Here is a 14,585-nt window from a genome sequence, read left to right as displayed (position 1 = left end):
CTTTATAGCAAAGTAAGAACTTGGAACAAAACAATGCTTTTGTTTGGCTGTTTATTAAGGCATGTTGGTGAGCAGGAGGAGTGCAGTCTATATGCAGTTGCATACTTAGTCCCTGACCTGGTCCTCTTTGTTAGCATGTCAACTACTGCCTTATGCATTCAAACTGATAAGCTGACTCACTTTGAGTAAACATGCATAGAAGCAGGCTGTATATCTGTGCATGAATTGTTACCTTTAGGCTACCTTTGTGCTTACACAAAATATGCAAAAGAAACTTCTACCTGCTGTACATTACCACTTCCATACAAAGCTTTAACTGAACAGGGAGTTCCATGCTGTGACCTGTAGTGGTACATCAAGGCTATTCTCTAGTCAGCTGCTAGGGAAGGCTAGTCAGTAACTGTCAATTGATCCTTGTTATGTAAGCCAGATATTATTATAGAGAAACATTAGCTAGGATGTACTGCTAATAACGTATGAACTTTTGATCTTGGCTGTAATATCTAAACCAGGGATGACTGAGAGACAGTGGGCCTGATATAGCCTCAAAGCAATTTATCGGGCCTCTAGTCAGTTTGGGGTGTGTGTTAAATAACATTTCCCATTCTGCAATATAGTATTTTTGATCTGAAAAGAAATGTACATACTGTGTAGCTGCTATAATGATTACAATAATACTGGTCTGCAGCTAAACCTTTGTACTACCTAGGAGCTTAATTCATATACTTCTAGTACGAATCCTATACTTTCTTTGCACTACAGTTTCAACTTGCTTCGACAAGGGCAAGGGGCAAAAAACTAATGGGTTCTTTTGCCTTCAATCAAAGCAAGGCCAATTACGTGAATAGTAAGGATACAATCTTTGTACACTTAGGAGCAAATCCAAATCAACTCTTGTGGTACTTACCTCTAAGACAACATGTGTGGGCTCAAAAAGTACATGAATATAATACTTAGAGGACAATTGCAATCACACAGGTGGATTCAGTGGACAACTAATGAGATACAGGATTTATAATGCTTGATCTGGAGTCATATATTTTCACATTTTATATACATAAGAACACCTTTTAATGGTGTTTGAGGATTATGGATTTAATTATAACTGCAATATACTTGTACTAAATTTGGATTTCAGAGCATCTGGGGGTGTTGATGGACTGGATGTGAGCAAACAAATTGAAACTTAATCCAGGCAAGACAGAGGAGATGCTGATCAGCAGAACTGACTCTGGGATAGGATTCAGCCTGTGTTAAATAAGGTAGCACTCCCCTTGAAAAAGCTGTTTTGTGGCCTGGGGGTGCTCTTCAGTGTGATTTAAATCAGGGATGGTGAACCTACAGCTGCTGGGCCAAATTTGGCCTGCCAGAATGGCCTTCGGGTGAGGTCTGTGCCACTCCATGAAGCCCTGACCTCTCAGATGGGAGAGGAGATGGAAGAATGACTGAAATGCTGCTCAGGACCTTTGCTCTTCTATTGTCTTCTGATGGAGGAGTAAGTAGGCTTCCATTCTCTCCCCCCCCCCCCCTTTCTGTACAAGGAACAAAGCTGACTTGGTCCCTTTCGCTCTTCCACCAGAAGGTGTCAGGAGATGGGAGGGACTGATCTGGCTTGGCTTAGCTCCTCCCTCACATTCCCTGCTTGGGGAATGTCAGGGAGCACCTAAGTAAAGCCAGTGCCTCAGTTGGCTTCTTTCTCCCTGGGAATTTGCTTGCTGAGTAAAGCAGGCTCCCCAGCTGAAGTGCAGCCTGAAGGCACTTCAGCTGCTGTTTTGGGGATTTGCTGATGTTAGGCAGCAGGACCCCGCTCATGATATCGCAGGTGGGGCTCCACCCCTTTTTAAATCAAGGCAATTTAAATTGGCAAGGAAAAAGGCAAACTTCAATTATTGTTTTAAATCCAGTTTTAAATATATGTCTTCATATATTTCATAAAGAATGGTGTACATGCGATCATTAAATTACGACCTGATTTGCACCTCCCTCTCGCTGCTTTCACTTTGCATCTGGTTTAGAAAACAACCCAGGGTTATTTGACATGATGCACAAATCTGGAACTCTGGGTTGTTGTGGGGAAAACAATCCAGACTTTAAATGCATGATTTCTTGTAGGGTTAAAATTCTGTTGTTCCCCCTAGAGATGTACAATTTCTGAAAATGCTGAGGCCATGAAAAGAAACATTTTGGGGGGTGGGGAAAGAGTTGGGGAAAACATGCATTTGGGGGAAAACTTTAAAAAAGCATTACTTATTTTTTAGCCTCTTTACAGATCAACAGCAGCTTTGTTGTTTTAAGAGAGACTTCCCTGACTTGGTGCCCTCCAGATATCTTGGACGTCTGCTGCTATCAGCCACAGGCAGCATGCCCAATGATCAGGAATGCTGGGCATTGTAGTCTAAAACATCTGGAGGGCACCAGGTTCGGGAGGGCTGCTTTAGGAACGTAAAGCAGCCTTTCTGTTCCTAACTTGATTTGTTTATAAAATTATTATATTTAAAAACTTTTAAAAGTAAATTTGTAATTATTGTCTGAATAAATTATATTTTTTCATTTCATGTATCTTTGTGAGTAATATATAAACAGCTTGTCTTAAATTCTAAAAGAAAATATTTCATAATCCAAAGGTGTTCAATTTTGTGGGGGGAAAGCTAATAGTCCTTGGGGGAGGGAGACATTTTCCCCTGAAATGTCCTGGGTTTTGGGGGGCCTTCACATCTCTATTCCGCCCCCCCCCACAACCCAGAGTTTCAGGTTTGTACATCATGCCAAACAACCCAGAACAGGGCATTCCTGTTTTGCATCTAAACCAGGTGCAAAGCGGGAATGGCGAGTGGGTGGGAGGCCGTGGGTGTGCTTGCTCCTGCACAGCCTCAAGCAACCATGGGTTAATAACTATTTTGTATAATGTATTTTTTTAATCTTATAGTTAGTAGCTGACTGGGGCCGCAGCTAGACCTAAGGTTTATCCCAGGATTGTCCTGGGGTCAAACCTGTTCACCTAAGTGCCACACAGGGCATCCAACGCTCAGGCAGGGACGAGCCTGGGATGATCCTGGGATAAACCTTAGGTCTAGCAACAGCCTAGAACTCCTCATGGAAATGCTACATAAAGATATTTTAAAATTATTTGAAGAATCAGCTTATTCTTAAAAAGGTACTTATTTGGACTGAATTAACTTATTTAAACTGATTGTTTCTCCCCCCAGCATGGTTCTGACAAATATTCTCAAATTGTGTGAAACAGCATTTCCACACTTGAACACTATCATATTTAGAAATGTATGTTTATTTAATGTAAATAAGCATCTGGTTGTGGAAACCTGGGAGTTGTAGGACCTTTTCTCTCTTTAAATATTCATAGGATTGCACCCTAATTTATCTTATTCATAGTACTTTAAATATTATCATGCTTTGCTTCCATGCATATACTACAAAGGTATGGAATCTTTATTTAATCGTGCCAACTTTATTATGGAGCTGACCACTGATGGACCCTCTGGCTTCTTGTCTAAAGTATAGAATGGCCCCTGAGCATATAGATGTTGGCAACCTTTTATCTAAACTATCCAGCAATAATGTTCCTCTAAAATTGAAATGCAAACAAAAATGAGGGATGTTTACATGGACTTCCAAAAGGCTTTTGACAAAGACCCTCACCAAAGACTTCTAAGCAAACATAGCAGTCATGGGATAAGAGGAGAGGTCCTCTTATGGATCAGTAACTGGTTATAGAACAGAAAGCAGAGAGTAGGAATAAATGGTAAATTCTCACAGTGGATGGATATAAATAGGGTCCCACAGAGATGTGTATTGGGACCAATGATTTTCAGTTTATTCATAAATGATCTTGAAGTTATTTATGAGCAGTGAAGTGGCCAAGTTTGCCAATGACACCAAATTATTTAGGGTAGTTAAAACAAAAAGGGATTGTGTTGAGCTCCAAAAAAATCTCTCCAAATTGGGAGAATGAGCATCCAAATGGCAAATGTGGTTCAATGTAAGCAAGTGTAAAGTGATGCATGTTGGGGCAAAAGAATCCCAACTTCAAGTATAAACCTGGGATGGGATCTAAGCTAGTGTTGACTGACCAAGAAAGAGATCTTTGGGCTGTAGTGGAGAACTTGATAAAAAAATGTCAACACAGTGTTGGCTGCTGTAAAAAAAGGGCAAGCGCCATGTTAGGCCTAATTAGGAAAGGAATTGAGAATAAAACTGCCAATATCATACTGCCTCTTTACAAATCTGCACTTGGAATACTGAGTACTACACCTAAAAAAAGAAGATATTGTAGCATAGGGAAATAGTGCAGAAAAGGGCAACAAAAATGGATGTATTTTCGTGCGTATTTTTTGTTTGTATTTCTGTTATGTATTTTATGTAATGATCTTGTGGTATGCATGTCCGTGATGTTTGAAACAATAAAAATCACTATAAAAATAAATAAAATGAGCAAGGGACTGTAGCAACTCCCTTATGAGGGAAGGTTACAACAGCTGGGATTGTTTAGCTTAGAAAATAAGAGAGATAGTAGAGGTGTACAAAATTATGCATGGTGTGTAGAATGTGGATAAAGAGAATTTTTTCTCCCTCTCTCAGAATACTAGAATCCAGGGTCATCCCATGAAGTTAATTGGCAGGAGATTCAGGATAGATAAAAGGAAGTACTTCATGCAGTGCTTTGTTAAACTATGGAATTTGCTACCACAAGACATAGCGATGGCTTTAAAAGGGAGTTAGACAAATTCCTAGCGGAGAAGGTGATTTATGGCTGCTGGTCCTGATGGCTATATGCTACCTCCAGTATCAGAGGCTGTATGCCTATATACACAAGTTGCTGGGGAACATGGGCAAGGAGGGTGCTGTTGCACTTGTGTCCTGCTTGTGTGTTTCTGGTCAACAGCTGGTTGGTCACTGTGAACAGAATGATGGACTAGATGGACACAGCATTGTCTGATCCAGCATTGCTCCTCTTATGTTTTTGTTTCTGAGAAGTAGATGATGGCTTTTAACAAAAGCCTGACATGAGGAAATATTTCAATCTTGCTTATTTGGAACCATTTTTATTGTGGCCTTGTATAAACAAACTCTTACTGCAAGTCATGAAGACTTCTGGCAGTGACTACAGCACTTGGACTATCAACGTCATGCTTTGAGAAAATATGTAGCAATTGCATATTGAAGCTGGCCAGGAGATACCCTGACCTGAAAGCCTGTGTCTCATTACATAAATAGCACTTCATCCTAAAATGCCAACCATGTTCCAGCCTTGAATAGCTGAGGCTACGTTACAATGTCACTATGATTCTCTTTTCAATTGCCTTGGACTTTTGTTGAAGGTCTCGGGTCATTTAAAACGTTGCATGGAATCATTTAACATGCTGACATTCTGTGTCCTGTTTGATGTACTGAACCTTCCAGTGCGAATTGGAAATAGCTATCAAATCTACTTCTATGGGCTCATCTACACCAAGCAGGATATTCCACTATGAAAGTGGTATATAAAAGGCAGGAGCCACACTACTGCTTTATAGTGATATTGAAGTGCACTGACAACTGTTGGGGCCCATGACACATCTACACCAAGCAGAATATAACAATGAAAGTGGTATATGGTATGTGTCATGGGCCCCAACAGTTCAGTACTGCTACAAAGTAGTAGTGTGGCTCCTGCCTTTTATGTACCACTTTCATACAGCTTTCATAGTGGAATATCCTGCTTGGTGTAGATGAGTCCATAGTGGCCTTACCTCTGGTAATCTACTGCTTACATTGGACTGCCTCTCTGTAGTGTTTTATGATGTGAGCCAACATTGAGGTAATGGAAGTCTGCAATGACTTATCCAAATAGTGAAGTTGCTGTAGAATGCTATCTTGGAAGAATAATAATATAGAGTCTTATGTGCTTATAATAGAAAAAGATTTAGGGCGAAAATCAATGTCAGTTTGCCAAGTAACTGGAAAAGCTTGAAATTCTCAGTTGGGTATCTGTAGTGCGTTTTTTAAATCTACCACCTTCAGCCAAGTCAGCATTTTTACTCAGCTTTGTTGCAGAGTGCATTCTCAAGTCATAACTCTGACAATGAAGTGGGTTTTCTGGAAAATGTTGAATGTGAAAACTGAAACCACTGATTTCAAAAATACCTTTTGCCACTTAGTTCTGTAATCTGGATATAATAGTTACAAGAATGAAGTGGGGAAATCTTGTCTTAACAATATTGTGGTTCATAGACTTTACATCAGTGGTATCTGTAGATAAATATTTAGTAGAATAGTGACAGGTATTCTGGATTAGGTACCAATATGAAATTTCACTAGCTTAATCATTCAAGTCTTGAGTCACCCCAGGACAAGGTATGAGAAGCATGTTGTTTCAACTAGTGTTTCCTCCCCTGAAATCTGCAAAACAACTAGGTAGCTTCACCACTACAGCTATTTAAAGCTGAAATAGTCAAAGCACGTAATTATTTCCGGCCTTAAAATGAGCTACTTGGCGGAATTTGCAGTTCAGCAGTAGGAAACCAGTAATGTGTAGAAGTTTGAAATGGCTCTTTTGCTCTTGTGTGCAGCTTTCTGGCTGTTGGTCAGAGTGTGACAGTTTGAGAAAAAGGGAAGATGAAAAGAGCTGACTTGTCTCAGCCTTCATTCCAACTTGCATTGAGCAAAGTGTTGAGTGAATTTTTAGCTAATTAAGCCCTTGTGTCTAGTTTTTCTGTTCATAGCTGAGATTTGGAACATAGGCCCTAGAAATGGTGAAACAAAGGTAGACATGTTTTTATATTTTAAATATTTTTTGCTTATCTGAAAAGTTTATTTGCTAAATTTAGCTGATTTAATTGCTTTTACTGCTTTTAAAATATTGTTTTAACTTGGTTCATGGTTTAATTTGTTTTTAGCTATGTATATTTATTGTTTTCTACTTTATGCTTTTACATATTAACATCAGTGTATTGCTTCCAGAGAGATGCTATATTCAGATACTAGATGTAGCTGAGATCCAATAATAGCAATTGCTGCTGAACTACAGTGGGTGTAATGGAGTGCATTCCTTGTCACCAAGCCAGGAAAACAACCAATTAAAAAAACTTTCATGGTAGTTTTCTATTTGGAAAAGAAAAAGGCAGTTATGTCAACAGTTAACATTTTTCTTCTGGACAAATTGTATGGCCATAGCAGTTCAGTTTGAAGCCATGTTATACAACATCAGCTATGCAGGTTACCAGTTCCTCAGTCCCTTTCAGATGCCAGCAAGAAAAATATGTGTTTGTGTATGTTTAAGTAATTAGGGATCCAATACAAATGTAATTTTTTAACAGTTTTGAAGGGGGGAGGCATTTTTGAGGGAGAAAAGATGTTGGGGGAGATTCAAAATATGCAGTACTCTGTTATGAAAGCTAAACTTATTTTACTGCTATAACAACATAAAATGCATCATTTATACCTCGAGTTTAAATAAAATTAAAAAATTATACCTCGACATGTACAGTTGTAAAGAGCAAAGTGTTTACTCAGAATACCTACTGGGTTGGATGTAGACTTAAGCTAGGACGCAATGGAAATTCCTGGAGAATTGATTTCTGCTTCTCCCTGTGTGCCCCTAAATCTGCTCTGGAAGGTTGGGATCTTCTAGAGCAGATTTGAGGGTGCACATTGGCGGCGGGGAGAAAGGAGAGGCTGAGGAAGTCCCTTGGTGCAAGAGGGAAGGCCATTTGCATGACGTTGGATTGAGCCCATTGCTACCCTTAGAATAAACTCATTAAAATCAATGGCTCAAGTTAAGTATGGATCCAACCTGCTCTGTACTCCCAGAAAAGCACATATAGGATTGCAGCCTCAAAAGTATGTGTTACTTAGTACAAATTGTGAGTATACTCAATACCAGAGAGAGAAAGAGAGCGCACTGCAGCTGCTGGTAGTTATTACCTAAGAACGTATATCTTAGTTTTTGCCACTTGAGTATTAGTTGGGGGGGGGATAACAGTTGAAACCCCCCCCACACCAATTTTGTAGTAAACAAAAGATTATTTGGGCAGAAATGGTCTCATGCTGCCCCAATATTAAAGACTAATAGCATATTTGCACATCAAGTTGAATTTTATAACAATGCTGCTATAATCCTTTTGCTCATATAAACATATTCATAGTACACATTTTGAGTAAGTCAGACCTTGTCTTAAAATCATTTAATTCATTCCAAAAGGGAAAATAATTCATAGGTTTTTTCAGTGTCAGATTTTTCCGATGGAAAAATTGAAGAAAAGTTCTTCCAGGGAAGTGGCACTGTTTCCTCCTCCTCCCCCTTCAGTATTTTTCTGGATGTTCCCATCTCTATAACCATAGTGCAGGTTGCATGACTAAACCCCTGGTTCATCTCAAAAGCAGTCAAAGGCCAGCTGTCGTTACTTGTGGCGTTGAGCAAAGATTGCTTCATTTTTGAGTTCAGTGAGACTACTTGAGGTAGGTCTTGAACCCAGCTAATATCGGCTAATGTTTCAGTGAGAGACAAGTGCTTTATTTCCTCTTCTAAGAGCTGTCTTGTATACAAATACTGTTCTAACACTTTGATATCATGCACTCTGAATAGCTTCCTTTGTAGGGTGAAGGTTTGCGTAAACATTTGGCATGTACACGCACAAAAATGGAATGGCGCCACGTCCAACATTATCTCATTGTGGTCCTTTAAGATTCATTTTAGCCACTTTCAGAACAAAAGCTGTTTTATATTGCTCATTATTTAGAAAAATATTTATGATTACAACTCAGGTTTTGAAAACTGAAATGAAGGCTTTGTTTTAGCTTACAATGAACTACGTGAATTCTTGGATATGGGCTTCGGGACAAAATTTAGAGGAAATTAGATAACAAACACCAAATACTATCCTGGCTGGGTGCCCATTAAGCAGGCAAAGGGTTAGAAGGAAGTTTTGTCCTTTTTTAGATGATGTATGGAGAGATGAAGTTGACTATAGATGAAATTGCTTTGCTGCTGCTTTTTTTTTTTTTGCAAAGAAATCCCATGCCTTGGAACAGAAATTTCTTTACAGGAAATGAACTTCAGCTAGGGATTGAAGCCTACTACTAGGTCACAGCCTGCCCAAAGGTTGGATTGCAGCAGCAGCACTACCAACATTTGGATATATTGTAAAAATGTAACGGGTCCCCAAATGTGTATTTAGTCTAAAGGTGGGTCCCGAGTCTGGAAAGATTGCAAAATACAGATCTACCTGGTAATCTTCTGTATGTACAGATGTGGCTTCAGAAAGCCATGCATTGGATTGGCTTGCTTAATTTTGGCAACCAACCATCAGGTATTCTGTGTCAAGTGGTTTGTTTAGGGGTTTTTTTGGTTTGGGGGGAGCTTAATGCAGAAAATGTCTGTGAGCTCATTTACTAAACAGAACATGAGAAGTTGCTACCAAAGCTTGAGAAATATTTTCTAGAGTTCTTCTGGTGAGGGGGGAGGGAAGAGAGAATCTAACTGAAATGGACAGCCTAGCTTGCTTATGCAGTTATTTGAAGATGAGCTGCCATGTCTGTTATTCATACTGATAATCGTTTTGTTCCATTTCATTTAAGTATGTGAAAGTGATCACAATGCTCCTAACAGAATTTGGAAACATAGCATATCTAATGTCAAACAATTATTTCCTAGGCGAAAACTATGTGGATTCAGAAGAGAATGCCTTTTTGGATCCTAATGAAGAGGTGGTTATAGAAAAGCCCGGCCCAATACAAATTGTTCTTGCTCATGAAGATGATCATAACTTTGACCTGGATGAATCAGCATTGGAGAGAATCTTGCTTCAGGAACACATAAGAGATCTCAATATAGTAGTTGTTTCTGTAGCTGGTGCATTCCGTAAAGGAAAATCCTTTCTCTTGGATTTTATGCTTAGGTATATGTACAACAAGGTGAGTAGTTTAAAGCACTGTGTTGCTGAACATTCACACTAGTTTGAGTATAAATTCAAATGTGTTCTCCACCTAGGATTCATTGTAATGTGCTCCCAAATAAAACACAAATCCAGTGTTCTCTTATTTCTAAACATTTTGTGGGCTTTTAGATAATGATCTAATATTTAATATTATACTATGACCAGACCCTGGAACTAAAAATGCATAATTACCTTGGTGAAAAGTACTTTATTATATAAATGGTTTCCTTTCCTTTCCAGAGAATGACAACAGAACAGGGGTTGTAGCCAATATTATTATTATTATTAATAATAATAATAATAATAATTTATATAGCACCATCAATGTACATGGTGCTGTACAGAGTAAAACAATAAATAACAAGACCCTGCTGCATAGGCTTACATTCTAACAAAATCATAATAAAACAATAAGGAGGGGAAGAGAATGCACCAAACAGGCAGTATAAAAGTTGCTTTGTGCTAGTGAAAAGCACTTTTGCTTATACAAGTTGGTTTTACCTCACTGCCATACATAGACCCCATGCGCCCCTCCAGTTTATCCTGAGGGTTGGGGAAGACATGGCACAGGGAGCTGCAGTATGCAGGGGATAGGCAAAAATCAGGTGCATCACATTGCATGAGTGGAAGCACTGATTTACCTCAAAGCCCTCATTGAATATATAACCTTAGGGGAAGTGTTAACCTTTCAGTGGATTTATCATTTCCAGTAGAAAGTATTTCTGCTTATGCAACACAAGGCACCCGATTTTTGGATGAAACCATAAATGAGGTATAAATCTTTCATTGGGGGAAATTTGTGCAACTCCAAATCATGCTATCACATTATGTAGCCTTTTGATAGTGGAATACTATTTACATTAATATTGTATTTTAAGAAGTTTCATTCCTCTTTATTGAAGCAACATGGATAGGCAAAAGTTCAGTTGCAGCAGAAAGTTTCTGTAAGCAGCATAAGATTTTGTTATACCCCAGAACTTATCCAAACTAGGGAAGACAATAGGAAGGTACTGATATTCATTATGAATATTCGTAATATTCATTATAGGTCACAGACTAAGAGTGGAGAAACTTTTTCTCTACAAAGTGCTATTGGGGTGTTTCCCAAAGCCTTTAATGGAAAGTCTTGCTACGTCATAGCAGTGTTCAAGCCTCCCTGGTGTATGTTTGAATATTAATATCAATTACCAAAGCCCATTCAGCTTGGCAGTGCTTACTCCTTTTTTCCTTTTGAACATAAGATGTTCCATGGGAACAGGAACAGGGAGACCCAATGGTAAATAAGCACTACTTGAAGCTGCAGTTGAGAGATACAAGCAGAAGTTCTGGAAAGAACAGTGATTGTCATGGTAGATGATATTGAAGATTGGTGGATAGTGACTTTTTAGATTGTTGTGGCTCACAGTAATCTACAAGGGATGTTAAAAACTGCCAATATTGACAAACCTAATGGGTAGGACAATCTCTTGGACTCGATTGATTAGGCTTTGGGTTGTGGTGACACTAAAGTCCAATAAAGACATGCTTGGAGTGTTGGCTAGAAGTGTGTGCCTCTTCTTGCTGAATAGGTAGCACTTTCCCAACATGCCCCCGCTCGCACACAGAATCATTGCAAAACTCCCTGCCAAAAAAAAGCATGTTTATATCTAGCCTTAAAGGTTTCTACAACTTGTCAGAAGGTGTATTATGTGCAAGCTTTAAATAACTAATAAGCTAGGAACTAAAATGGATGGCTTAGTGTCTGAAAGAAAAATTGTAATGTTTGTCTCTAGTGGGACAGAATCATATTAGGGCTTAGTGAAAAAAAAATCACTAATTCACTGTATAACTTCTCACACAATTGAGACAAAAAGAGTTATGAGGTTGGCTGTTAAAGGAAGGGAAGAGTAGAAATTTTAACAACTAAACTACTAGGCTAATACTAAGAAAACCATAGAAATGAAATGCCAATCCACAAGATTTTGTGGGAGAGTAATAGGAACATAAATACAAGGAAGCTGAGATGCTCCTTAATCCTATCAAATGCTTGACTTGACAACTACGAACATGCTTAATAGACTGGAAATTCTAAACTCTCAAACTGCAAGGGAATGGAATCTTACTTTATTGGGTAATTCCTTCTGTCAGTCCACTGAAAGTAAAAATTTCTTCAGCCTGGCTATGATACCATATATGCTTTGGGATTAATTCTTCACAATTGGATGGAATGTCTGTAAAGCCATAAATGGCTGGATCTTGCATAACTTGGACATATCTTCCCATGAGAGTCCTTATGGTTGGGGATGGTAATTAACCAGGGTCTGCTTGCACTATGAGTGCAGCACCTCTACACACAAGATTTAGGTAAGAGCCCTGTTTTTCCTCCCTTCACCACCATGGGTGCATAGATATGTGCAGAGACGGCATAGCAAGTGGTGGGAAGGGAAAATGAGAGGTGTCTGCACATTTCCCATTTCCCCATAACATCATGTTCTTCCTGATCACATGTTGGGGGGGACCTTTATGTGGGACCACCACTGAGAGAACTAATTCTCATGGGAGATCACAAGAGCCATGTTTACAACTTTTATTTTTCTTCATTAAAATATTTAGGAAAGCTTGATGAAATAACTTGGAGAACTTGTTTATATTCCTGACTTTTCAGCATTTATGAAGATTGTATGTCTTGGATACAACGTTAAAGGCTGCTCTTAAAATTGACTTTCTTAAACATAGCTGACCAGCACTTCTAGACTGGAAGAACAGAAATATGTAAGAGTAAGAAATGTGTGCTAGCCACTTTTAACATTTGACAGGTATTTTGAGTCCCTCAAAATTGTCCCATTCATTTTAGAGTTGAAATATGATTCTTCCTCCCTTAGCAGTCAACAAATGTATTTGGATAAGATTACCTGGTACCACTTAACTTACTGAATAAGTGTGTGACTTTTGTTACAGGAGTCATCGTCTTGGATAGGTGGAACTAATGAGCCTTTGACTGGGTTTACATGGAGAGGAGGGTGTGAGAGAGAGACAACTGGCATTCAGATTTGGAGTGAAGTGTTCATTGTCCCCAAGCCTGATGGGACAAAGGTAAACTATTAAATATCTAGTGTAAGTCAGCTGTTTTCCTATAATGGTGGCAAATTTTCTTTGGCACATACATAGTGTCCAAACTGTCCTTATTAAAAATACATGTATTAGTATGTTGGATTGAAATAGTGCCATTGTAGCTTTGTAGAACTGAAATTATATAAACTGGCAGGAAATAAGAACTGCAGGTAACGTCTGAGACTATGCTAATAATTGAACTTTTGAACTACCTCTTTATATATTTGAATAGTGTATGCAAGTGCTGTGTTATGATAGCCACTCACAGAGATTATAGCTGCATGTAGAATCTAGCTAGGATTCTGATTCAGTGCTCTCTAGTGCATGGGTAGGCAACCTCAAGAAGAAGAGAGTTTGTTCAGTTTCTTTGTCATGACTTATTCAAAATACTCTGCAATTATAGTATCTAGGATATCGGTTGAACTTGCAAGTTATGAGTATCTATGAATCTTCTGCAAAAAAAAAAAAACTAAGGGTGAAGCAGTGGTTACCTTCCCCTGCCCTAGTGGATAAGAACATTCCATAGTGAAAGGAAAAATAAAATATACTTCTATGTTTCGATGTTAAACTTTGGAATGTAGTGGACATTTAAGCATGGATCGGTGCAGTTTTCAAGTCAAACTGCCAAAATAATCCCATAAGGTCTGGTGTGCTGAGAACTTCTGAGGATGAAGTTATGGAGTTTCTCCAATTATTCTTCCTTGGCTATGCTGTAATCTACCAGTATAACCTCAGAACTCAGTGGGTTGGATCCACATTAGCCATTCCATAGATGGAAGGAGCCCTTTTGTTGGTGTAATTGACTCTGATCCATTGGAGGTTCCCACTGCAGGAAGGGGCAAAAGGAGTTTGGCAGGTTTATCCTTCCTGCTTCAGCCCCAGTGCTACCTTCCACACTGTTTCAGAGGGCACCTCAATATCCTGGAACAAATTTTCAGGGGGGTATGAGAAATCGGCAAAGATTGTCTTTCATCTGTGGGAATGACCAGTTAGTGGAATTCCGCTCCACAAAACTTTGGATCCAACTAAATACATCGTCTTAGAGGGACCATGGATACTACCAAGTCATTGTATTTGTGTTGGAGGACTGGATGCTTGGGGTCAGGGATCTCATTCACTAGATCACAAGAGATATTACCTGCTGCTTGGGAACACTTGTGTTCTGCAGGGACTTGCTGCCCTGGGGCAGATGGCATCTCAGTTGGCAGAATGTAGTAGAACCATGAGTCTAGACAGTATTTTCCCTTTCTGGGCATTTGGGGTACTGCTTTCTCTGGAATTCTGGGTGGTGATAGGTTGGCAGAATTGCATATCAGTGAATTCTCCTAACATGAATTTGATTTACTGAGCCTTTCTGTTTTTCGCCTGTGGGTTCATTGTTTTTCTTCAGTGGGTTCCTCAGCTAGGGATAGTTTTTCGGCTGTGTAGAGGAATTGCTGCTTCATCAGTGATATGCTAGGGAGCAAATGTGAGGTGTTCCCTTGTTTAGCCCCCAGCTAAAAACATTAGAACTACAAGTTCAATCGCAGCTTTTAAAGCTCAACTCAAAACTTTTCTTTTTCC

At 39.1% G+C, this 14,585-nt stretch overlaps 2 protein-coding genes across 3 annotated transcripts in view; one reads left to right on the top strand and one right to left on the bottom strand.

The window, feature by feature from the left end:
* Positions 1-14,585, bottom strand: part of EIF4A3 (eukaryotic translation initiation factor 4A3) — a 428,365-nt gene that overhangs the window by 377,650 nt on the left and 36,130 nt on the right. The gene's annotated exons all lie outside the window — the stretch shown is intronic.
* The window catches only part of ATL2 (atlastin GTPase 2), a 37,852-nt gene that overhangs the window by 5,691 nt on the left and 17,576 nt on the right, over positions 1-14,585 (top strand). For both annotated transcript variants that reach the window (XM_063123895.1, XM_063123897.1), the window contains exons 2-3: positions 9,650-9,909; positions 12,870-13,004. In XM_063123895.1, the coding sequence (XP_062979965.1) occupies positions 9,650-9,909; positions 12,870-13,004 (395 nt within the window). The remainder of the gene's footprint in view (positions 1-9,649; positions 9,910-12,869; positions 13,005-14,585) is intronic.

The sequence above is a fragment of the Elgaria multicarinata genome, chromosome 4 (genome assembly GCF_023053635.1).
Source record: "Elgaria multicarinata webbii isolate HBS135686 ecotype San Diego chromosome 4, rElgMul1.1.pri, whole genome shotgun sequence".
Classification (NCBI taxonomy): domain Eukaryota; kingdom Metazoa; phylum Chordata; class Lepidosauria; order Squamata; family Anguidae; genus Elgaria; species Elgaria multicarinata.
The sequence above is the reverse complement of the archived record's forward strand: the minus strand, read 5'-3'. Positions and strand labels throughout refer to the sequence as shown.